Source organism: Monodon monoceros, unplaced genomic scaffold (assembly GCF_005190385.1).
Source record: "Monodon monoceros isolate NGI ecotype Baffin Bay Population unplaced genomic scaffold, NGI_Narwhal_1 Super_Scaffold_18, whole genome shotgun sequence".
In the NCBI taxonomy this organism is placed as follows: Eukaryota; Metazoa; Chordata; class Mammalia; order Artiodactyla; family Monodontidae; genus Monodon; species Monodon monoceros.
Window position 1 is genome coordinate 34,544,481 of NW_021703774.1, and position 26,094 is coordinate 34,570,574.

A 26,094-nucleotide genomic window follows, 5' to 3' on the forward strand; every position below is an offset into this window, starting at 1 on the left:
TTATAAAAATAGAGGCCATTTAATACCATATACTTGAGAGAAGTGATGAATTCCATGCAACCGAGAATTGTTTTGTTCTGGTGATGATTTGCTGCCCCTTATTGTTTAAGGTACCGGTTAAATGGCCAATCTTCTAGTCAGTGTGTCTCAGAAGGAATGAGAGTACTCTGGAATAATAAGTTTCCTGTCTGTGAACGTGAGTAGAAAGCAAAAATAATCGAGTATGGATCGTGCCTCTTGATTTTTGGTGTATTCTCGTGCATTTATCAATTATAAAATCTTATCAATATGAACATATATATGCCACTTTTCTGTATGTTCTAGAATGCAGAACAAAACTAAATTTATTCAGTTGACTACATATGGTATTGAGTATTCTATGTGTATAAGGAGAAAGGCTCTCGAAAGTTACCCCTACTGAAAATGAATAGCACTGATGTGCTGAAATGGTTTGGCTGTGTCTTCTTATGCCATTTCCTCATCTGATGAGCAATTTTTGGAGCTAAATGGAAATCAACCAGAAGTTTTGGAGGTTGGCAATTTTTCCTTTATTCTAAGACTCACTCAGGAAAGGTGTTCATATACCAACACAACTATAAACAATTAATATTCTTCATGCTTATTAGGACAAATAAATAAAAGGTATGAGGTCACTATTCCAAACCTCTGATCACTTCCTGTGGGTCTTTCAACTGGGACCAGCATCAAAGGATGACAAATGACTTGCAGTGAGGCTGCAGTATCTTTTGTAATGGGACAGAATGTGGTCTCACTACTTATAGCACCAGCTGTGTGTTTGAAACAGGCACTGCACAATTAGTATGTTCCAGGTACTGTACTTGCCCCTTTCAGGTAGTTTTATGTCACTGGATTCTCATTACAACATTGAATTATACTAGACTAGGAAACTGAGGCTTAAAGAGGGTGAGACTTGCCTAAGGTCACATAGCTATTGAATGACTGTGGGGATTTGAAACCAGGTCTAATGAGCCCAGATTTCATTAGTCCATGTGCCTCTCCACGTGTGATTAGTATGTCATTAACATATTATTTTCATGTACTGTTTGCCTTTTGTTTCATTATTAAAGTTGATTGGACACAGAACTATTCAATAAGTTCTGTTTCATTGTTATTGTTTGGTCAAGATGGCTTATAGTCCTATATTGCTTTGTTTGCTGAGGATCAAGAGAAAGGTAAGAATTTAGGAACTTGGGGACAGGAAGGGACTATGAGTAAGAAATAAATTATACAAATTTCTAGGTCTATTTCTGAAAAAGTGACATGACCTATATTTGGACTTTTATCTAAATTTGAATCTTATTGTCATGATCAGTATGACCACATATTTTCTTTTCTACTTTGCAGGGATTTTTTGTGACCCTCCTCCTCCTATCAAAAATGGGCGGAATAGTTATCATTCTAGTCCCATAGCTGTTAACGCTGTGGTGAGGTACAGATGCTTGAGTGCCTTCCGCCTCATTGGAGAAAGTATTCTTTTTTGTATAACTAAAGACAATGTAAATGGAATCTGGGATAAAGCTGCTCCTATCTGTGAATATTACAATAAAAATTCTATTTGCTCTGAGCCCATAGTACCAGGTGGATACAGAAATAAAATGTCTAGACCACCATACAGACATGGTGATTCTGTGACATTTACCTGTAAGACCAACTTCACCATGAAAGGAAACAAAACTGTTTGGTGCCAAGCAAATAAAACATGGGGACCAACACCACTACCAACCTGTGAGAGTGGTGAGTAGAATGAAAATAAAACTGATTCAGGAGCTTGGAGCCTCGCATTTCTGTGCAGATTAAGTTTGGTATCATTCTGAAGGAAGAACAGTGTGGATGTGTGAATGGTAAGGGTGGAGAGAGGAAACAACAGAAAGGGTGAAAATTACAGTTTCCTGGCTTTTTCTTGGTTGTAGAGGGATGTAAATGTTCATTCAACAAACATCAGTAGAGCAAAGAATTTTAAACTGTAATGGGAAAATCTAACTAAACACACCTAATAATTGAATGGAATAAGTCCCACAAGGATGGGGGCCAGAGTTTGTTTGGACTGCGGGAATTGGGTTTTACAGTTTTCAACTGCATATCTGGGTTATTGTTAAAGCGAGAAGAAATGTGGGCTCTATTAGCAAAAACACGAGTGGATTTAAAATTGATCTATAAAAGCTGTTAGTATAGTCTGGCAGAAATGATGTGCTGTTCTCTTTGGCCTCTATAAATACTTTCTGAGTGATCCACTAGTTTTCAAACTCATGTCCTAAGCCATAACATTTCAAATCAAGTAACTTTGAAAATAAGAACTACTGTAAGCTCTTCCTTTCCTTATTATTTGGTGTGGTTTATGTTGCTGCTGAACTCTAAATCTGAATTTCAGTTATGTGATGATGGGAACCGGCAATATTTGACAAAAATTATACCATCAAAATAAAGTATTTATTTTCTTAATAAAGAACAATATTGATAGATTCTAAATTGATTAAAGAGTTGAAAAATTATTATTAGAAAAATATGGTTCTATCTGTCTGTAAACAGATATATAATCTTGGAGGGAGGGAAGATCTGAAGATAGTCTCAAATGGGGTGACCATGCAAAACAATTAAAGATTATAGATAGGATTAAAGATTATAAAGATTTAGATAGGCCTATATATATTGACATGGAAAGATATAGATTATTAAGCAAATAAAGCAGGGCCTAGAATAATATGTATTGAGTATACATACACACCCAAAATATGTGTATAGATATATCATATATAGGATCCAGAAACACTATATTACTAGTATCTGGCAGGATAACCCCATAAATAACAACATGCTACTTTTGTAGCAGAAAATAGGCTTAAGGGTAGAATGAGAGTATGAGTGAAAATGGACTTTTTTTTTGGGAATTGAAGTTTTTCACGCTGCAAATGTGATTCATAAAGTGTAACTAAAAATAAAAAATAATGTACTATTTGTGGTATAAAATGGATATAATTAAACCATACCTGTTTGATCTTTAAAAGACTGAGTTGAAAATTAATGACGACTGCTTAGCATAGACTATGTATCGTTTATTTGGATGTATGTACTAAGTCAAAATACAGACTGTGAAGGAGCTATCTGATGACCTTTTTCCTAATGTGTGTGTGTAAAGATATCTCCCTGGAGTGTCCATCACTTCCCACAATCGCCAATGGGTATCACACAGGGGAGAGCGTTGATTCCTTTGCCCCAGGATTGTCTGTGACCTACAGCTGTGAACCTGGTTACTTGCTTCTTGGAGAAAAGACCATTCGCTGTTTGTCTTCGGGAGACTGGAGTGCTGTCGCTCCCACATGTAAAGGTACCCTAAATTTACAATCAATGTTAAGAATTTGGGCTACTATGTTACTTGCCACACTTTGCTCATCTTTGGCTTGTTTTCTTAGAGGCAGAGTGTGAGCTTCCAGGACCATTTCTCAATGGGCAGTTAAAGAGGCCCACAAGTCTTCGGGTTGGTGCAACTGTGAACTTTTTCTGTAGTGAAGGGTGAGTGTCTAGAGGGCCTATGAGATTTAATTCATTTGACTTATGTGTGCATGGTGTGTACTGTGAAACCTGCAAAAGGTTTCTCTGTGACGGTCAATGGGCAGCTTAAGGTTGTGAGAGATAATGCCAATAAAAGGAGTTGGTGCCCACAAATTAAGCGAATTTGGATTTTAAATAGAGGGTTCTGTTCTGCCTAATAGTTCTGAATGGCCTCCCTTTGTCTGCAGGTATCGATTACAAGGCCAACCTTCTAGCCAGTGTGTAATTGTTGGACAGCGTACTTTTTGGACCAAATTTCCAGTATGTGAAGGTAGGTTAAGTGACTGTGGTTTGCAACTAGTTCCTTGGCCAGAGGTTCAACAGGACACCACATTCTCAGCTTAACTGAAAGTTTTCATCCATTCCTTACTATATAGGATCTTATAGAGCAAAGATCTCCCCCAGAGATCTTTAGATCTTTAAGGGATATGTTCTTCACTGAAACATCCTTGAATTACCTCTTTGTCCTTTGCTGACTCAAGTAAAACAGAGTTTCTAAGCTTTTCTTTCTCTGAAAACTATGTACAATTGCCAGCCAGGCCATACACATAAAGGAGATTATATACTTGGTAAAAGAAATCAAAGGATCAGCAAAGTAGATATATTCAGGAATAAAGTTTTAAATCATACTTTCTGAATTATATTGCTATAGCCGCTTTGAGAGATTCATTACAGATTCCAATATTACTGTCCCTGAACCCAGGATGTGAGAGTGGCATGTAGCAACACCCGAGACATTCTTTGTTTGTAGTACAGTTGGAATCTTGTCATCTCTCTCTGTAATTTCCTAGAAATTCTTTGCCCACCACCTCCTCCTATTCTCAATGGAAGACATACGGGCAGCTCTTCAGTGAATGTTCGGTATGGAAGCACAGTCACTTACACCTGTGACCGGGGCCCAGAGCAAGGAGTGAACTTCATTCTCACTGGGGAGAGAACTATCCGTTGTACCACTGATAGTCAGAAGACTGGGACCTGGAGCGGCCCTGCCCCACGCTGTGAACTTTCTGTTTCTGAGGTTCGGTGTCCACCTCCCCAGATCCTAAGAGGCCAAATATCATCCGGGCAGAAAGATCAATATTCCTATAATGACACTGTGGTATTTGCTTGCGTATTTGGCTTCACCATGAAGGGCAGCAAGGGAATCCGATGTAATGCCCAAGGCACATGGGAACCATCGGTACCAGTCTGTGAAAAGGGTGGGTATTCCAATGCTCGGAACAGGTGCCACTGATTCATCCTTCTGAAGCGTTAGAGAAGGGGTTATGGACTTCAGCAGGGCCTTTTCCAACTTCCAGCCCCCTTAATTTTACAAAATATAGTGGAGATAAATTATAACGAAGGCTTTTAAAACACTGTCTCCCATTCATTTTGTAGGATTATCCTTGGGGGGAAAAATCATTAGGGACCACTAAGTTGCCTATTTCTTTAAAGGGGAAACAACTGGGAAAAAATGTTTGTCTTAACAGTGATTTCTTAAAAGAAAAGTGATTTTGACTTCAGCAAAATAACCCTACAGATAGGTCAGAATCTCCCATTAGAAATGTACAAGATGATTCCTTGTACAACAGAGGAATTGGAGCACCCAGTGGGAATGGAAAAAAAAAAATCTGCAGCTGCCTAAATGCAGAAAAAAAATTGACAACCACTGGTCTAAAATTACCCAAAATTGGGCTGCAAGATTACTTCTGTACTGTACAACTGCCACCAGAGTGGAATTGTAGCATAAATGTCACTTTCTTTGGCTCAGTTTCTTTCTATCATTGTTTACATAAGAAAAATTCTCTGTCTTTCTTTTAGGTTGTCAAGCTCCTCCTAAAATCCTCCATGGGCAAAAGGAAGATAGACACATGATTCGCTTTGACCCTGGAACATCCATAAAATATAGCTGCGACCCTGGCTATGTGCTGGTGGGAGAAGAATCCATACATTGTACCTCTGAGGGAGTGTGGATACCCACTGCCCCCACATGCAAAGGTTCCAGGCTTTGAATGTCGATGTTTTTTGGTTTTGAGATTGCCTTGAGTTGATTTCTCATCCTCGTCTCTTTTCTTAGTGGCAGAATGTGAACCTATAGGAAAGCAAGTCTTTAAAAAACCCAAGAACCAACTTATTAGACTAGATGTCAACTCTTCTTGTGATGAAGGGTGAGTGAGGACTGTCTCAGTCTGAACTAGGTCTGGCTTATCAGTTACACTGCAAGCTCTGTGTAGGAGTTTATCTCAAAGACCCCCCTGTCACATGTTCATGGAAGTGTTGATCACTATGTTTCCATTAATGGAAACCATGCTGTGCAATGGGTGGGTCGTGCTGCTGCTGGCTATGTTTTTGTTCCTATTGATTCCTGTACTGAAAGTAATGTGTCTGCTATTGAGCCAATAGCTCTTGCTTAGGTTAGTGGTCACCAGATGGCAAAATGTCATGACTCTTTGTCCCTAGGTACCGGCTAAGCGAGAGTGTTTATCAGCAGTGCCAAGGCACAATTCCTTGGTTTATGGAGATTCGTCTCTGTAAAGGTGAGTAGAAAAATAACAAAGGATCTTGAATAATGTAAGATCTATAAATATGAATAACAGAGGGTCTAGAATCCTGTCAGATTTCTGTTTTAGGCATGTTATGGAATTAAGAATATTAGATTCTATTCTATTCACTGTGTCAACAGTTATAGTTGCACAGTTTTGTTTTCTTTTACTTCAAAGCCTAGCAATCACTTAATTTAAATGCGTTTAGTTACTGATTCTCTTTTGTGATATGGGAGAATAAGAGTAGTGACGTCAATGAGTATATGAGCCACCACCCTTAACTTTGGGTACACTGTAGTTTAGTGGAGAGAAAGGGAACTGGTGTGGGAGCTGAAGTCAGGTTCTATTTCTGCTGCTTATTGACCGGGGGCAATTTATGTAACTTCTCTGAACTCTAGCCTCTTATCTGTAACATTAGCATCAGACTGCAGACCTCAAAGTTATTATAATTAAATGGTACTATACCTCCTTTGCAGATGAGACAATTGCCTGTCAAAAAGTAGATGTTCAATCAACAATAAATATTCTTGGCTAGTCTATCATATCACCGCAGCAAAAAAATGTACCATCTCAAAAAAGTTTAATTCTATCCCCCTGTGCCTTTTATTGACCTGCTGGTTATTAAAAAAAGAATTCTTTTCTTAATTAATAATTTGCTATCAGACTTTACTGCCTTACAATATGATATTGATCTACATCTTCACTTTTAACACATTACAAAAATCTTTCCTATGAAATCTTTTAAACTGAATTTGAGCTTTGATTGCATATCATCACATCTCACCCATATCCTTCAAGAAACCTGATAACAAAAGATTCATACCAACCTCATTTCTCTTCTTTGGTGTTTAATACTGGAACAGAATTGTACAGTAACTTTTCATCTCTCCAGATATCACCTGCCCACCACCCCCTGTTATCTACAATGGAGTACACACAGGGAGTTCCTCAGATGTCCTGTATGGTACCACAGTCACTTACACATGTAACCCCGGGCCAGAGAGAGGAGTGAAGTTCAACCTCATTGGGGAGAGCACCATCCGTTGTACAAGCAACGATCAAGAGACGGGCATCTGGAGTGGCCCCGCTCCTCTCTGTAAACTTTCCCTCCCTGCTGTTCAGTGCTCACATGTCCACATTGCAAATGGATACAAGATATCTAGCAAGGAAGCCCCATATTTCTACAATGACAGTGTGATATTCAAGTGTAATAATGGATTTACTTTGAAGGGCAGCAGTCAGGTTCGTTGCAAAGCCAATAACACCTGGGATCCTGAAATACCAGTTTGTGAAAAAGGTAAAAACTCAGTGGAGAGGAAAGTGAGGTATTTACTTGTTTATTCTTATTTGTTATCTCCCACCCAAAGCTAGAGTTATGGAAAAAAGCAAGGGGGCATAGATTACTGTCCCATTTCTTCCATTCTGTAACAAAACAGTCTATGTGTGTTGTATATACTCTGTGCAAATGCTCCCTTTGATCTGGGATACAGTCAGGGTAGATAACTGAGAGGATCTTTTTTAAGGTTCCAGGTACCTTCAAAAGAGTAGAAAGCATTCAGTAATGAATAAGAGCTTGATGATCTTTGGCTTAAAAGTTTCAGACTGTCTACTGTCAAACGTTGTATACTTAGCGTTCTTGAGTTTTTGTTGGTATTTATGTGGGAAGTTTTTTCTTTAGGCTGTCAGCCACCTTCTGGGCTCCACCATGGTCGGCATACAGGTGGAAATAGGGTCCTCTTTGTCTCTGGGATGACTGTAGACTACACCTGTGATCCTGGCTACTTGCTTGTGGGAAACAGATCCGTTCACTGTATGCCTTCAGGAAATTGGAGTCCTTCTGCCCCTCGGTGTGAAGGTACTTTCAGTTCCTGAGTTGTCTTTCTCTTTTATATCAGGCATGTGTAAGTAATTCCAACTTTGCTCCTCTAGAAGCACCATGCCAACCTTTGAAAGAAGGTCTTCAAGAGGTTCCAGTTGGTTCACCTGTGGTACCAGTTAATATGTCCTGCCAAGATGGGTAAGTATGATTCATTCTCAGAAAGGGTGTCCACCTTGCTTTGTGCATTAATTCTAGCCTCAGTTTGTCTTGGTGACTCCCTCTAGAGGTTCCTCGTTGTCACACTAACAGAGATTGTGAGGTTCCAAAGATCTAAGTAGCATCTCTGACTTTTCAGTCCTTTCTTGACATGGAAATGGCTTTGCTGGGAGTAACTCTAAGTCTAAAGTAGTTTGCTTACTTGAAGGGCCAGGAGTTTTGACTCCTTTCTGCCAAATTTCTTATTTAGAAGTGCTTCTGTATTAGTGGTTTGAGGAGGCTAGGTTTCAGAGATGTGATTTTTAGGAAGAGAAAACGTATTATAATCTCTCCCTAGGTACAAGTTGACTGGACATGCTTATCGGAAATGTCAAGATGATAAGAATAGGGTTTGGTTCCAAAAGATTCTACTTTGTAAAGGTAAGTTAAAAAAAAAAAGTTGTCAGTGGGTTGTAGGGAGTTAAAGAGAACAGGTCACTACAGAACTAATCTATACCTTAACAGTCGATGTGTTCTAGCTCAGTGTACATAAGAAACATGTTTTAGTGTTTGGATGGTACTAACATTGGGAAACAAAATTGTCAAGTAGGAAATGAGTACAGTTGGCCCTCTGTATCTGCAGGTTTCTTATCCATGAAGTCAGTCGACTGCAGATCAAAAATATTTTTTTAAAAATCCTGAAAGCTTCCAAAAGCTAAACTTGAATTTGCTATGTGCTGGCTACTATTTACCTAGTACTTACATTTTATTTACAACTATTTACACAGCGTTTACATTGTATTAGGTATTATAAGTCATCTAGAGATGATTTAAAGTATATGGGAGGTTGTGCGTAGGTTATATGCAAACACTATGCTATTTTATATAAGGGGCTTGAGCATCTCAGAATTTGGTATTGATATGGGATTCTGGAACCGATCCCCTGTGGATACCGAGGAATGACTGTATTTGCCATATACCTGCTAATTGCTCAAAATTTTAAAAATAACAAATATAGACTATTTCTCTATTTCATGAGAACATAGCTGTATTTATTCTTTTCTTAATACTTTACTGTATTTTCTGAACTTTTTTTGGAATGAGTATGTGTTATTCATGTAGTCAAAAATTTAATAAAGCTTTTTAAAAGAAAACATCATCTAGCATCTAAAATTTAAATAACTTAATAGCTACGTGCACTACATGCAGTTGCATTATTTAGTTTTATAGTATCTGATTGAAGACTGTCCACCATGGTGTACTAGCTGAAGTAGAATTTCCTAATCTCTTCTGCAGTTATCCACTGTCAACCTCCACCAGTGATTAACAATGGGAGGCACAGGGGTGTAATGGCAGAACACTTTCTGTATGGAAATGAAGTCTCTTATGAATGTGACCAAGGATTCTATCTTCTGGGAGAGAAAAGTATACGGTGCATAAGTGATTCTAAAGGACGTGGATCTTGGCGTGGACCTCCCCCACAGTGCATAAAATCTCCTCCTGTGACTCACTGCCCTAATCCAGAAGTCACACATGGATATAAGCTGAATAAAACTCGTTCTTCATACTCCCACAGTGACATAGTACATGTTGCCTGTGATCCCGGCTTCATCATGAATGGGAGTCACTTGATTAGGTGTCATACTGACAACAAATGGGTGCCAGCTGTACCAACTTGTATCAAAAAGGGTAAGATTTTTTCAGGACTAAAATATGGGATGTTGCACAGAATAAAGAAAAAGGGTTTTGAACCTGCACTTGCCATGCCGCCTAAAGAAAAGCAAGTAAAAGCTAAGGCAGTCATATTATTTTACAAAATACCTGCCTTGCCTTATCTTCTCAGCCCATTCTTTTTTTCCCTTTTCTTTCTAAGCTTGTTGAAAAAAGGTACATGAAAGGATAATGGTTAACTTTGAAACTGATGGAGTCTCCCAAGTTTATTATTTTTATTACTTTAGAATGGGGAAAATGCACATACCATTTTGGGCAAATGTTTGGCAGTAATATTGCTTGATAATTTGATATTTAAGGCTGTGATACCAGCCAGAAAGGGATCTTTGAGTATTCTGGAGAATGGAGCTGGCCTTAAAACTCACTGAATTGTCTTGTAATTTTAGTTATTATCGGTAGTTTTATTCCTATCAGTGGCTATCTACAACAGAGGCTGCCAACTGGCGACCAAGAACTGAGTTCAAAACTGTTTTCTTTGGCTAGCACAGTATTATTTTAAATGAAACCCATCTCCACCACCCAAGGCAAACAGTGAACCTGTGATACAGTGAGGGCCCCCTCTGCTTTCCTGCAAGGTACCATTATCTTGAATTGGGCAGTGGCTGCCATTTTTAGAAGGACAGGTGCTCTGTGACTTACCATATCTGGTGGCTTCACTTCCTGGCTCCTGTAGATATTTGAGGGTGTGACACTTGAACTTTTTACCATTTAAAGAGAAAAGAAAAGATTACTATTCTCTGATAGATTACAATTGTGGGCTGTAACCACTGATGTTTCATTATCTTACATTTGACATTTGTCTTCAGATCATATATGATATAGGTAGGAAATGCAAATCTCTGTCCTGTACTGTTTGGTTTGGGCTAAATGAATATTTTTGGATACTGACTAGTTGCCTTGTTGCCTGCCTTCTTTCTGTATCGCTATCACCCATTTGCTGGCTATGCGTTCCTTTGTACTAAATTAAAGATCTTTTTAAATTGGTGTCTAAGCTTTCTTAGGATGTCAACGTCCGTTTAAGATCCCCCACGGAAATCATACCGGTGGAGACATAGCTCGATTTTCTCCCGGAATGTCAATCCTGTATAGCTGCAACCAAGGCTACCTGCTTGTAGGAGAGGCAGTCCTTCTTTGCACACATGAGGGAACCTGGAACGGACCTGTCCCTTATTGCAAAGGTGTGTTGTTTATTTGTTTTCTTATTTTTTAAATAAAATTTGTCCCAAATAGATATATTCAGTTAGGTACTTTCAACTTAAAATAGCCAAATAAATGCATTAATTGGATCATTTAATTAAATGCATTTAATTGGATTAATTTAATTGGATTAATAGATGAAGTCATCTAAATACTGCAAAATAAGAAAAGTGGCTGAGGCGCTATCTGAGCTATCACTTATGTAGTCATTTAAATATGGAAAGTTGAAGTCTTTATGTAAATCAAACAACTAAAGTACAGATTGAATTTACACTGTGGTTACAGTTATGATAAGTGTGCATTTGACAAAATACTCATAAAAAGTAAAGTTATCTTTTGAGTATGTTTCCTCTAAGTGGTGATAGGATTATGTGTATATTTTTATTAAAGTTTCAGAATGTCATTTTCATTATCATAAGCAGTGCATATGAAATATGAGTAATGACTTAATACTGAATATTAGTTGAGACTTCTTACCATATGCCAGATACTGTGCACAGCACTTTGCATGCATTATCTCATTTAATCCTCCTGAGAACCATATCAATGATTGGTGCCATTACCCCTGTATTATAGATGAGGTCCCAGTAGAATGGAGAGATTTGTAACTTACACAAAGTCCCACAGCTAGAAAATCCTAGAGTCAGGTTCAAATCCAAAATCTCACACTATTGGCCCCTACACTGAAAAGATGAAAGAAGAAATGAGGAAGCATTTACATGTAAGAAGAATTGGAGAATAAGATTCAAAGTTGATGAAACAAAAATTCAGAAGTCTTAATGTTACCCATTCAGCCCTCATCATTTCTCTAAGAATCCATAAAATTTACTCAACATTATTGGTTTAGAAACTAAAGCACAAAGAAGGAAAGTAATCTAGTATGATTACCTGGACGTTCCTGAGGTAGATGTCTGACACTAAAAGGCTATGCCTAGGACATCATTTTGTGTTGTTTTAGTGAAGTTTTACTAACTGAGAATAAACTAAATTGGTTCCATAAACCTTTCCATTAAGGGCAGTATCTACGTTCTTGGTAAAATGTCAAAATATGACTCAGCTTCAACTAGATTTCTTTAATTTCAGAGGTGAACTGTAGCTTCCCAGATCAAATAAATGGAATCCAGAGTAGGCTGGAGCCTGGAAAAATGTATCAGTATGGAGCTGTCATCACTTTAGAATGTGAAGATGGATATACCCTAGAAGGCAGTCCCCAGAGCCAGTGTCAGGAAGATCACCGATGGAACCCTCCCCTGGCTGTTTGCAAATCCCCAAGTAAGTGCAAAGGGCTTCACTGCAGCTCCTACTTGTTTCACTGGAAGAAGAGAGTGAGCAGTTTCCCTCAATGTTAGGGACTCCTGGGTTTTAAATTGACATAGGTCTGTGACCAGTGGTATAGTAACAGACGAATTTGAAGTTGGTGGTCTATTGTAGTAAAAGTGAGACTTTCAAGTAAAGAAAGAAAATAAAGAGAGAAGAGCACTAACTTAAAAGGTGCAAAACTAACAACCTTATAGAGTTGTCCTTTGGTATACTCAGGGGGATTGGTTCCAGGACCCCCTTGGATACCAAAATCTGCAGATGCTCAAGTCCCTTATATAAAATGGCATAGTACTTGCATATAACCTGTGCATATCCTCCCATATACTTTAAATCATTTCTAGATTACTTATTATACCTAAAACAATGTAAATGGTTGCTGGGCTCACAGGGTGAGTTTTGCTGTTTGGAACTTTATGAAATGTTTTGCTTTTTTGAATATTTTTGACCTGTGGTTGGTTGAATCCACAGATATAGACTGTATTTTGAAAGGAGTTGCTGCTGAGACTTCTGTTATTGCTGAATCTCAATTTATAAGTGCTTAGCAATATGACAGGGGCCTCCAAAAATATGTTAACCAACCTGTTGTAACAGTTAATGTTTGCATTCTGACCTGAGAAATCCCTGATTATAAAGCTGATTTTATTGGTTTTTTTCATGGATGAACTACCGCAACTTAATTAAGGTGGAAAAAAAAATGTAAAGGCCAAGGGAGTTGTTACATAAGCAACGAAGAAAAAGTGGGTAGGGACTTGCCTGGTGGCACAGTGGTTAAGAATCCGCCTGCCAATGCAGGGGACACAGGTTCGAGCCCTGGTCCGGGAAGATCCCACACACCACGGAGCAACTATGCCCGTGTGCCACAACTACTGAGCCTGTGTTATGGAGCCCGCGAGCCACAACTACTGAAGCCCGCATGTGCCACAGCTACTGAAGCCCATGCGCCTACAGCCCATGCTCTGCAACAAGAGAAGCCACTGCAATGAGAAGCCCGCACACCACAACAAAGAGTAGTCCCCTCTCGCCGCAGCTAGCGAAAACCTGCACGCAGCAAAGAAGACCCAATGCAGCCATAAATAAATAAATAAATACATTTATTAAAAAAAAAAAAAAGAAAGAGTGGGTATAATTCAGGGTTCCAATACCTCTTTTTAAGTAGACTTAGAGAGGAGGGGGCTGAGATTAATTTCTGGGACATTACCGTGGGACTTTGAGATATGTGGAACCATGCAACTAGACTAATATTTTCATGATTTTGTATTCTCCTTAGGCTCACTTGTTCCTCTTATTTGTGGTAAGTTTTCTTAAATACTTGAAGAAAACTTCTAATGGTGATTTATAAAAATGTATGTAAAATGTGAGGCCCTATATCCTGACTGCTAATTTTTTTTTTCACTTTAACTCATAAGAAGTTATCTTTTTTTTAGTGTTTTAAGGATCTTTTAATGTGCACTTCACATCACAAACTGTCACTTTTGGATAGCATGGAATAAATGACTTGAACAGCTATTCCCAGTTTTTAAATTGAAAGTTAAAGTTTACCAAAAATTTAGTTTAACTCTTGGTCTTTTGCATGATTTTGTTACTACCAAAATAGGCTGGCTTATTCTGCAGTAACAAAATATATTTCACAACTGAGAGTTAAATGTTGCTATGCAAAGTCATGGGATCCTGGTGTCCTGAGCTCCTAATTTCACCCCAGTGACAAGAATATTACTGATAAAACTGAAAAGACCAGAAAAGCTCAACAGAAACTTGACTGGAGCCCTGTGGTCAAATGCTTGGTCCTTTAGATTAAATATGGACTGGATTGAATCCAAAACTTTAGGCCCACATATGATGATCTAGGAATTCAGTATTTATATGGCTGAAGAAGAACAAGTAGAAAAGTCACGTAACATTTTCCCCACCACTAGGAATAGGCCCCACAGTCACTTCAAAACAAGGTAGGTCACATTTTTCTAGCATTTGATACTCTGATTTGTTTTCTAGGTTTTTCGGCAGGGGTAGTCACTCTTTTCTGCTTGGGTGCTATCACCTTACGCATGATATTAAAACACAGAGAACGGTAAGTTCAACGCATGCTTGATCAAAACGCACAAAAGATTTTGACTTCTTGCCTGAAACTAAACACAGAAGGACAAGTTAAATGAAATGAATACTGCAATGGGATAACTGCAATAAGGTATCTTGTGTTAAATAGAAGGCCCTTTCTGTAAGAACTTAAAAGATAACAAACTAATTTTATTTGAATGATGTTTATTCAGATCAGATTATGTTTATTTATACATAATAAAAAATCTGGAAAACAGAAAAAAATCCCAGTCATAACAACTGCAGGTATTTGGTACGTTCCTATACAGGTATGATCATTTTTCTTATATTATTCCTCTTTTTCCTTTTAAAACTGAAATTTTGGCCTGAGAGTCTCCTGCCTTAATTTTTTTTTCATTTAGCCTCAGGTACAGATTTTTTTTTAATTAAATCATGTTTTCTTCTTACCTACTTAATTGCATATTTTTCTATTATATGTATCTATATTGTGGAAATTTTAGGTTGCTTCCACATTTATTTTGATAATAAATAAGATATGAGAAACACCTTTAAAGAAACTTTTTCCACATCTCCTTATTTCCTTAGCCTAGATTCCTAGAATTGCTAGGGATAAGTGTATGAACATTTAGATGCTTAGTAAATATAGCCAAATGCCTTTCTAGAAGGTTAGTTCTAACTTGATCATATGTCAAATAATTAACATATCTGGATGTATTGTGTTTCTGGATTCTTTTGTTGTTGTTGTTGTATTGACCTGTCTATTCTATCACAAACTACTTTGTGTTTAAATAGTACAGCTTTCTACTATTATAATATCTGATAAAGCAAGAACCCCGTCATTATAATTTTTTAAGCTTTTCCTGTCTCTTCTGTTTGTTTTTACAGGAGTATTAGATGATTTGTCATTTTCTAAAAACAGATATGTTGTGATTGCATTTAAGTTTATAGATTAACCGTTGAAAACTGGCACATTTTCTGTAATGCTTTCCCATTCAGAAATTTACTAGGCCTTTCTATTTGTTCAAGTAATCTTTTCTCTCACTTGGTTGTTTTCATGACTCCTTAAATATACTACTAGGTTTCTATATTTTGCTATGTTTTATTAACCAGAAATTAGACATACTTTTACATTTTAACTTATTCTTTTTAGAAAACATTTGCATCCATAAAGTAATGTTGCCATAGTGGGTCATGTGATATTTGGTGAGGACACAATCAAATGGACAGTGCTTGGGAATTTTAATCAGAAAAGTTTCCATAGTGGAGGAGATATATCAGATTCATCTCAAGAGAGTGTAAACAAGGGGAGAAAGGTATTCCAGGTAGAAGGAGCAGTTTGAGCAAAGACCCAGAGGCTTGTCATTCCATCATATATTATGAGAACTACATAAGCAGTTGACATGACTGGGAAAATAGTATGTGTGATGGTGATTGAAGGTGAAGGTGGCATAGGTTTATGTGGAGGAGTGGCATAAAAGACCCCTCTGACCACATAAACCTTGTGGAAATTACAGAATATTCTGATAGGTGCAAAGGATACATCTTTAGCAAATGATATCATCAGGTATCAGCCTGGAAATGTTCCATGTGCTAAGGTTCTTAAGTCTCCATACATGCTAGTGTTAGGGAGGATAATTATGTAAAGTCTTACCAAATCTTAGGTAACTTCCAGTGGGGGATGACCAAGTCATGTCACCCTAAACATGTCACCCACAAACCCCAGCAAAATTACTTTAACATGCCAAGTCACTAGGATCTATCTAAATGATCTGATTACACTGTTCACAGTTCTATAATGCCTAGGGCAGGCATCAGACATGAAGGGGTTACATTGAAACTATGTAATAGTGGCATCTTTGAACCTGAATAGTTTGCTGTAAGCCTGGGAGGGTCTGAGCACAGTTGGTCTTGCAAGGGTCTACATTGGAGATGTACTTTTGGCAGTAGTGTTTATCAGAGTATGTATCACATAACCCTGGTTTTGTGAATGATTTCAGGAGAAACAGTGCTCTCTGATCAAAAAAGATTGGGAAATACTTCATACTACATTTTTCTCATGGTGATTCACAATGACCATGAGAATATTTAAAGTCCTACAATAGAGACGCTTGTTTAATTTTTTAAAAAGGAATCTCTCAAACTAGTTGGACTGCAGAACTTTTTTTTTTTCTCATATAATGAATGCTTTTAACATCCCATTGAACTAATGTTTAATTTAACAGTCTTGGGGAAATCTGGAAAGATGGTCAAGAGCTAGATCATCAAAAGCCTTGCATGTGATGACAAGGAATTGGTGTTTATCCTGTAGAATCTTAAGCAAAGAAATAATACGTTCAGATTTGCATTTTCAAAAGAAGGGGCGGTACTGGGCTGTCAACCAAAGCAGCAGTGTGGGGCTCAAGAGGATGGAATAGATGTAAGAAATACTTTCACTATGAAGAAGATAGGCTTTCCAGGATTTAGTGAATTGAAGAATGTGCGGAGAAGGGGACACAAAGAATGAGTCAAGCAGATGTCACTGGGTGGACCCAATGGTTCATCAAAAGAAGAGAGGGACATGTTTGTGGGGAAAGATGATGAGTTCAGTTCTGACCTACTACTTCCAGGCACCCATGACATAGGACTCACGAGAGAGGACTGGACTCAGGTAGATGACATTTAAATCACAATTGAAGCCTTGGTACTGAACAGAACATAGACGATTAAAATAGGGATGAGAACAGATCTCAGAAGGGCAGTAATGCTTAAGAGGCAGGAGGGGAAGGAACAGTCAGAAGTAAGATGAAAGGGGAAAATAGTTTCACAGAATTCAAGATAGAAAAAGGTCTCAAGAAAACAAAACTAGGGATGTCATTTGCATGGCTTTCCTCACAGGAAGTTAGAAGATAATTTTAGCCAAGGGTAATTTAACTAGAAATTTAAGTAAAATAGAAAATGTGGTCTCTATCTCCTTCCTTCCTGCTACTAAGTTTGCTATCAGAGCATTGCATGTGTAGGAAAATTTGCAAAGTTCAGGAATGCCTACAAGCTCAAATAATTCATAATGTGTCAGTCTGATTATTAAGGTTATTAACATGTTTTTATCCAATACTATATGTAAGTGCCTCAGTTGATACGAACCAAACATATATGTTAAACTAAATTCTTAAGCATCACTCTCTTGTTTTATTTCCATTTTCTAACTGACTTCAATTTAGTTTCTGATACTTGATGTAGACATTTGAGTTGCCTTAAATACTTTTTGTAAGTAAGATGAGTAATGAATCATTTGAAAATTGATGTCTAGTAACAAAATTAAATATTTTTAAAAGTCATCCTAACACGTGAAGAAGAGACTATGTTATTATTTTTCTTGTCTTCTAAGATATTTTAATAAAACCTAAATCTCACATTAACCTAAAAGTTATCATTTTGTAATAATTTTAATGTATATTCCCCTTAAATATGTAAGTTGACCTCTTAAATATGATAGTGAGTGACAGGCTGTAAGTACCCTCAACAGTAATCTTTCTTACCCAATAATTTTGTATTAATTTATCTCAGAGTTCTACATGATGGTACAATCACATTTTATTGTCCTTTGCTAATTTTGGCAAAGAGTTTTAGAAGCACAGCAAAGTACATGTGCTTTCAAAGAATAAAAGTAAAAATGTCTTCAAAATAATTTAAAGCTTTTAGTGCTGCATGACTATGTAAGGATTTTGAATTAAACATCAAATCTAAAAAATTTATTTTTAAGTTACATTGGAAGATTGGTTCCCCAAAGGTAAATTTATGATCATATTATAAAATGAAAGCTTATGACTTTTTTTCAATCTGGGAGTCATAGTTATTAGTCATTAAGAGTCCTGCCTAATATCAACTTCTGTCTTGGATACTTAGCAGCTTAGCAAGTTATTTTCATGGGTCTTTCCAAAAAATGGGGGTTACCTCATAGGATATTTAAGACAATAAAATGAAATCATCCGTGAAAAGTACTTACCTGGTGTTGGGAATTATGGAAAGGAAACAACTTTTACACCTTTATAGTAATCATAGCCAGTGAGTAAATAATTTCTTTTTTCTTTTTTCTTCCACTTAGCAATTACTATACAAATACAAGCCGTAAAGAAGACGTTCATTTAGAAACACTGGAAGTATATTCTGTTGATCCATACAACCTAGCAAACTAATCAGAAGACAAACTGGTATCTTATTAATTTATATGTCAAATTTTCCTTCAATTTAAATTTATCACTAAGCATAGTACTAAATATATATGGTTCTGTTGCACGTCTTTACTAATCATGCACAAAAATTGTTAACTTACCTATTTCACATTGCCAACTGCGTTCCTGTTTTTGTTAAAATTTATTCATCTATTCAACAAATATTTAAATAAATAGAAAAATAATTAAGAATAAGATAAATAAGAACATGATAAGTATTGTGGAGAAAAAGAAAGCAGGAAAGGGGATAGATAGGGCAGGGTAGTTGGAAGAGAAGTCCTCACTAAGAAAATGACATTTGAGCAAAGACTAATGTGAAGTAAGGAACTAGCCTTGTAAAGGAAAGAGCATTCCAGGAAGAAAGAACAGTAAGTGCAAAGATCATAATAAGGTGGTGTGTTCCTGCTGCAGTGTGGCCTTGCGTGGACTGACCAAGGGAGAGAGCGGCAGAGACGAAACCAGAGAGGTACAGGAGGAGGGTGAGGATGGTCGACCCTACAGAGTATGCTAGGTCATTGTAATGAGCTTAGTGTTTATTCTGAGATGGGAACTACTGGAGGGTTTTAAGCAGAGAAGCAAATGATCACTTTAACTGCTGTGTTAAGAAGAGAGTGTAGGTAGCCACGGGTGGAAGATGGGGAATCCCTGTGGACCCTATCACAGAACTCCAATAAATTGTGAGTGGCTACCAACAAGCTGGTGAGAAGAGTTCAGATTCTGCATGCATTCCTGAGATAGTGACAGTAGAGTTTGCTGACAGTTTGTATCAGGATATAAGAGAAAAGGAGGAGTCTATGATGCCTGGGTTCTTTGGCCTGAGTAACTGGAAGGACAGAATTTCCATTAATTATGACAACTGAGAATGAAAAGCAAAAGTTACACTTTGGAGATGTTAAGTGTGACATATCTAATAGACATCCACGTACAAGTGCCGAAAAGGTAGCTGGATGTACAGGTCAGCACTTCGGGAATAGGACCAGGCTTGGCATACAAATTTGGGCCTTGTCAGTATATGGATGTACAGAATAATGAAACCGAGTAAGATCAGCAAGGGGGTGAAAGAGGTTAGCAAAGAGGAAAGGTCCAAGTGCTGAGCCCTGGATCCTCCAACATTAGGAGTCATGGAGTGGGGAGGAGCCAAAACAGGGGTGAAGAAGCAGCTCTGATACAGGACAGAACCCCAGAGTGTGGTGCTCTAGAGTCATGCAAAGAGAGAACTTTAATGAGGGGGGAGTGATAGACCCTGTCAAATGCTGCTGAGAGATCGGGAAAGATTAGTCGTGAAAACTGACCATTGTGTTTAGCAGCACAAGATTTGCTGGTGAACTTGACAAGTGCAGTTTTGGTGTAGAGGAAAGAGGCAAATTAGAGCTGATTGAAGTGACCTTAAGAGAGAATGAAAGGAGAGAAATAGGAGATATTAACTCTTCCAAGGAGTTTTTCTATAAAGAAGAGCAGATAAGTAATGGCAAGAATAAGAAGGAAAGGGAAGTATTTTTAAGAGCGGAGGAATAGCTGTTATTCCTGTAAGCTGAAGAGAATATTTAGCAGGAAGGGGGAAAATGATGGCAGGAAATAAAAGGAAGAATTACTGGAGCAACATCTGGGTAAGCTAGAAGGAGTGGGATCTAGGACTTAAGCAGAGGAGTAGACCTTAGATAGGAGCATGGCCTTAGTAACAGGAGGGAAGGTAGAATATATGGGTGCAGATGAAGGTAGGTGGGGAGATGTGATGATGAAAGCACATATGGAAGTTCTCTTCTGTTGCTTCTGTTTTCTCGGTGAATAAAAAGAAAAATGATCAGCTGAGAGGGAGATTAGGAAAGGAGATGTTAGACATTTAAGGAGAAATGAGAAGGTATTAAATAGTCACCATGAGAGTTGAAGCCTGAATGATAGGGAGTATAGAAAGGTTGACAGGCAACATGAAGAGTCCCCCTGAGGTTCCCAGGAGAAAAAGGGTGTGAACATTTGACAGTTTGCTAAGCCCAGGCCGTACGCTGAGGCTCTTTCATGCCTTATCTCATTTAGCCCTCACTATAGCTTTAAAAGGTGTGTATTATTCCAAGATAACACCGAGGTGAGCATATAATATCCCAGCTGAGAAAACCAAGGCAAAAAGGCTCTCTTGGCCAAAGACTTGGGGGTCAGTAATTAGCAAAGGTAGAATTCAAGCTCCAATCTGACTTCAAACTGCTTTCTCCTACATAATCTATAAGATATAAAATAAAGATACCACCTCTGCCCTCTTGGAACTTATTTTAGTAACAAAAATAAGACATATACATATCATAGTGTAAGATTAAGTGCTAAAAACAAGATACAGAAAAACTGCTGTGGCAGTTGAGGAAGAAAAGCTTCCTTGTTGCTAGTGAGTCGTAGCCAAAGAGAAGAAGAGAACAGGAGAGACTACCAGAGTGATCTCTAAATCCAAAGCCGTGGGAACCCAAAGTAAAGTTATTACCTAAATGTTTGTTGAATGAATATTTGAATGAGTGAGAATGAAACCATTGCTTCAATTTCTCCCTCATTTATTTTTATTCATATTTATCAGTATAAAATTTAATTATTATTTGCTTTACTTCATGTTATATGAAGAAGGACCACTTAATTGAATGATACCTTCTCATAGGCTTGATGCTCCATTATTTATAGCACTTTTAATTGGTATATATATAGAGAATGTTAAAGCTCATATTTAAACCTTGAGTTATACCACTGCCTTTCATGCTGTCTCCTAAATAGAAATTCATCTATTTCAGTATGCCTTGTTGCTTGGAACCCAACTGAACATTGGTTGGAGAGAAACCTAATATCAGCAAGTCTGTTGGCATGGTCTCAACATCAGTGAGATTATTTCATAAGTTTTAGCTCCTATATGCACTTAGCCTCAAGCAGAACAAAGAAAATTTGCTTGATGATAAAGATGGAAGCCCAGTTTTACTGCTACGTGCTCTTCAAGGACTTTTTGAAGCCTCACCTGTGACATATTTGGAGCCAGGCTATGGATATAAACAGTTAAATAGCTCTGAAAATTGTCACCTTTTTCAGGAAGGCACTAAAAAGAGCTGTTCTTGTGTCTAGACTCTTCTTTTTATAATCAGCGTACTCACTGTTACCATATACTTTTGGTTGTAGTGTGGTTTAAATTATTTAAGCAAAGTATGAAGCATATCCTGTGGTTATGATGGGCATACATTTTGGGGGAAGTCTGATTTTATTTTAATAGGAGTATCTTTCTCTGATATAGTTAAACGTTTCACTTTTATTTCCTCTTGGTTTGAGTTTTTCTCATCGTATATACGTTGCCTTTGCATAATCACTCAGTAATTCCAATTTGCACAATTTTTGTAAATTATGGGAGTCAAGTTTTAATTCTGAAGTTTAATTCTGAAGTAACTGTAGTTGCTTGTAAAATGTCATTTGATAATGTGTACATTCATCAGTCAAATAAATGTTGTCTTTAAAGAAAAACACTTGCCTTATGTGATTTTTTTTTTTTTCTGGAGTCAATGAACTCTTGAATAACGGCATAGTCTTAGGGTTTTTAGAGTTCCTGATTTAACGTTGATGCATTCTGGATCCCACCACTTCGTCATGTTAGCCAAACTCTCAACCCCCAAACTCAGTTCCCTCATCCTCAAGGCTTAGCAAGCCAATACTTTCCCCCAGGGCACTCATTCTCTCCTTCCACACTCTAAATCCAGCTGTCAGTTTGCTCTGTTCCAGCATTTCAATTATTGAGAAAATAAGATCTTGCTCATTGGCTACCACAGATTTACTCTCCCCATTTTCTCTTAGACTGTGTATGCTGTTTGACATCTTTTTTAAAAAAAATTGTGGTTAAAAAAACATGTAACATAAAATTTACGATCTTAACCATTTTTAGTATACAGTTCAGAAGTATAGAAGCGTTAAGTATATTCACATTGCTATGCAACAGATCTCCAGAACTTTTTCATCTTACAAAACTGAAGCTCTATATCCATTAAACAGTAACTCCACATTCCCTTCATCCTTCAGCCCCTGCAAACCACCATTCTACTTTCCATTTCTATGAATTTGACTACTTTAGATACCTCATATAAATGCAACCATACAGTATTTGTCTTTTTGTGACAGGTTTATTTCACTTAGTATAGTGTCCTCAAGGTCCATCTATGTTGTAGCATGTGTCAGAATTTTTTTTCAGACTGAACAATATTTCACTGTATGTATATACAATATTTTTTATTCCATTCACCCATCAGTGGACATTTAGCTTGTAATGCTGCTATGAACATGGGTGTGTAGATATCTCTTCAAGACATTACTTTCAGTTCTTTTGGATATATACCCAGAAGTAGTATGCTGTTTGGTATCTTATTCATTCACAGTCAGTACCATTTTCCTTTCTACAACTCATCTGTTCTTGCACCTCAAGCCATCTGCTCTATTATACCTTCGTCTCTACTCTATTCTCCTTCTTTATCATAGAAGAGGATGAAAACATCACAGGATAACTCTATTTCCTCTCCCTTCACCTCCAAGCTTATCTATACCTACTCATCCTTATTCTCATTTCCACCTACCACTTTTTACAGACTATACAGTTCTCTTCTCATCCCTTTCTGTTTCTTCCAGGATATTGCTCCCTCAGTAATACCATCTCTCATCACTGGCTTCTTTTTTCCACCTACAAATATTTTCAAGCCAGTACCCACTTGCATGACAGAAATCCATCTCACACTGGCATAAACCAAAAAGGAATTTTATTATGCCACATGACAGAAAAGGTCAAGCATGCAGCTGGCTTAAGTCAAAATGTGAATTAACTATTCAAATCATATCCTCAGGACTCTGTTCCATTCCCTGGTTCTGTTTTTTTCTTGCTGGACTCATTCTCTGATAGACACTCCCTAAAAACTGGCAAAATGTTTGTTCATGATGCCAAGTGCACATCTCGTCAGCTTAGCATTCCAGCACAATGAACTTCTCTTGTCCAATAACTCCTGCAAAAGTGCCTTCATTACCTCTGATTTGTCCAACTAGGATCACATGTCCCCATTTCATCCATTTACTAGGATGAGAGCAGTGAAATAAGCAGATGACAAGGCCTAGGCTGCTTGTCCAGGCTTAGAGCTAGGGATAGGATTGATCTACCTCAGTTGTTCTCAAGTGGGGCACTCACACCTCCTCTCTGCAGAGGACATTGGGCAATGTCTATAGACATTTGTGATTGTTACAGCTGGAGGAGGGGAGTGCTACTGGCATCTAGTGGGTAGAAGTCAGAGATGCTGCTAAGCATCTTACAGTGCACAGGACAGCCCCCAAAACAAAGAATTGTCTGCTCAACGTGTCAATAGTGTTGTATTTGAGAAACCTTGGTCCACCTGAACCACATGGAACTGTGGAAAAGAGGAAAAATCAGGGGCCCAATTCCAGAAGAAGGGGCCCAGTTAAAGCAACAAATATCCACCCCCAAGCCTGAAAACAAATCCTCCCCAAACCATCCATGCTTTCTCTCTTAAACTATCTCCCTTCTCTTTACCACCAAATTTTCTGAAAAAGGGGTTGACCTTAGCTGATTTACTAATTTCATTTATTCACTTAACAAACAATTGTAGAAATCATTCTTGTGTGCTACGTAGTGTTTTAGGTTGTGGGATATAGCAGTGATAAATGGACATGTTCTCTCATGTAGCTTTTATTCTAGTGAAGAGAGGCAGACAACAAGAAGATTGTCAGATGGAATAAAATGAAAAAATAAGTAAAATTTTAAAAATTATATGAAGCAGAGAAAGAGGAAAGGAAGTTCCGAATGGACGTGCAATTGTAAATAGTGGCCAGAGAAGGCTTCACTGAGAACATCACATTTGAGCAAAAAAACTCAAGGAGATGACGGAGGTAGCCATGCAGATAGATATCTGGTCAGAAAGTGTTCCAAGCAAAAGAAACATTAGGTGAAAAAAAACCAAAACAAAACACAATAGAACAAACAAAAACAAAAAACAAACCAAAAAAATCAAAGAGGGACTATGTCTGCTGCATTTGGAGAAATGTTTTTGCATGCTTATGGTAAAATCCAGTAGAAAGGGGGAAAATAATGATTCTGGAGAAAGAGGGGAATTCCTGGAGTGATGTCTTTGAGCAAGTAAGAACAAATTGAATCTAGTGCACTAGTGGAGAAGTTAGCCTTCGATAAGGGTGTGAACAGTATAACCATACTAAGAGGAGATAAGGAAACTATATAAACCAGATAGGGGTATTGGTGTTAAGTAATGAGAGAAGTTTGTGGAAGTTTTCTTTGATTTTTTTTCTAGAAAAAAAAAGAAGCAAAGCTATAAACAGAGACTAAGAATGACGGAGGAGAAGTCAGAGTTCAATGTCAAAATAAAAAATTTGAAATAGTCTCTTGGAAGAATGAGAGAGTAAATGGACTAGGTAAGTATAGTAAGAACACCAGGCAGCATTACAAAGGTCCATTTGAAATGAGTTGTCATTAAACAGACTAGCTCCCATGGATATGTGTTTTTCTCCAACCATGTTCAATTTCATGGGTACAGGGGCAAAATTATGGAGAAATGAATCTAACCAAGATTGTTCGTTTAATAAATATGATAAAGTGGGAGAAGGGCAAAGAAGCCGAGGTTGTATGCAAGATAGTGATTATAATGATCGATCATGGAATTTAACCTGGTAAGGATGAAAGTGAGGATACTAAGGGGGTTTGAGATTGAAAGATGGCAGTAAGATCAATGGACTGTAGGAGCTGAGAGGTACAAAGATTGTTGGGATCAGGGTACTAGAGGTGAAATAGAAGGATAGGACTGGTGGTTGGACCGTGGGATGGCCAAAATTATGAAGGGATTATAGTAATTGATGATGACAGGGTCTAAGGTATGGCCATGGGCATAAGTGGCAGAGTAGAAGGAAGAACAAGATCATTGGCAGAGAAGAGGTCAAGGTGCCGAAAGGCCAGGTATTTGGAAAATACCATCACTGTGAATATCAATTCACTGAGGACTATGACAGGAGTAACAGTAGAGGAGTTTGCCATGAGCTAGGAGCTAAAACCTTCAAGATATGAGGGAAGGAAGCAGATGCTAGAAGGTTAGTGTAAAAAGAAGTGGTAATGAGTGGCATATTCTGATAGCATATGAGGTAAGCCTGGGGAATTGAATTTTCTATTCCCTTTTCCATGGTCTACCATGATCTGGCTTCTTTTTCCGTTGCTCTGTAGAGAATATCTTGAAAGGATAATATCAAATCCTTGATAGAGTGGTATTAAAGTATTAAAAAGGAGGTGTGGTAAATGATGTGATCAAAGTAGACGTTTCTTGCAGTAGAGTCTTGGGAGAGAGTCTAATGGAAAGCAATGGAAAATTAAGAATATATCTGGCCTTTGGGACACTGCCCTTTCTCAACTAGTGAGGGTAGGAAGTGAGACTTGAATAAAAGGGACAAATGAAGTAAGACAGTATTCTGGATTGTTTTTGTGAGC

At 37.7% G+C, this 26,094-nt stretch overlaps 1 protein-coding gene across 8 annotated transcripts in view; it reads left to right on the plus strand.

The window, feature by feature from the left end:
* CR2 (complement C3d receptor 2) overlaps window positions 1–22,076 on the plus strand; it is a 34,378-nt gene extending 12,302 nt beyond the window's left edge. For 3 of the 8 annotated variants that reach the window (XM_029231220.1, XM_029231219.1, XM_029231222.1), the window contains 20 exons: window positions 111–196; window positions 1,366–1,755; window positions 3,155–3,343; window positions 3,429–3,528; window positions 3,756–3,838; window positions 4,359–4,766; window positions 5,368–5,544; window positions 5,624–5,714; window positions 6,007–6,083; window positions 6,982–7,386; window positions 7,768–7,944; window positions 8,019–8,106; window positions 8,462–8,544; window positions 9,400–9,792; window positions 10,827–11,012; window positions 12,115–12,303; window positions 13,619–13,642; window positions 14,341–14,416; window positions 18,485–18,590; window positions 21,374–22,076. In XM_029231220.1, the coding sequence (XP_029087053.1) occupies window positions 111–196; window positions 1,366–1,755; window positions 3,155–3,343; window positions 3,429–3,528; window positions 3,756–3,838; window positions 4,359–4,766; window positions 5,368–5,544; window positions 5,624–5,714; window positions 6,007–6,083; window positions 6,982–7,386; window positions 7,768–7,944; window positions 8,019–8,106; window positions 8,462–8,544; window positions 9,400–9,792; window positions 10,827–11,012; window positions 12,115–12,303; window positions 13,619–13,642; window positions 14,341–14,416; window positions 18,485–18,575 (3,313 nt within the window). In that variant the 3' untranslated portion in view covers window positions 18,576–18,590; window positions 21,374–22,076. Of the gene's footprint in view, window positions 1–110; window positions 197–1,365; window positions 1,756–3,154; window positions 3,344–3,428; window positions 3,529–3,755; window positions 3,839–4,358; window positions 4,767–5,367; window positions 5,545–5,623; window positions 5,715–6,006; window positions 6,084–6,981; window positions 7,387–7,767; window positions 7,945–8,018; window positions 8,107–8,461; window positions 8,545–9,399; window positions 9,793–10,826; window positions 11,013–12,114; window positions 12,304–13,143; window positions 13,473–13,618; window positions 13,643–14,340; window positions 14,417–18,484; window positions 18,591–21,373 lie in introns of those variants that run through there. The other 5 variants (XM_029231216.1, XM_029231218.1, XM_029231223.1 and 2 more) reach the window with 5 other exon arrangements.
* Window positions 22,077–26,094: the final 4,018 nt, after the last annotated feature.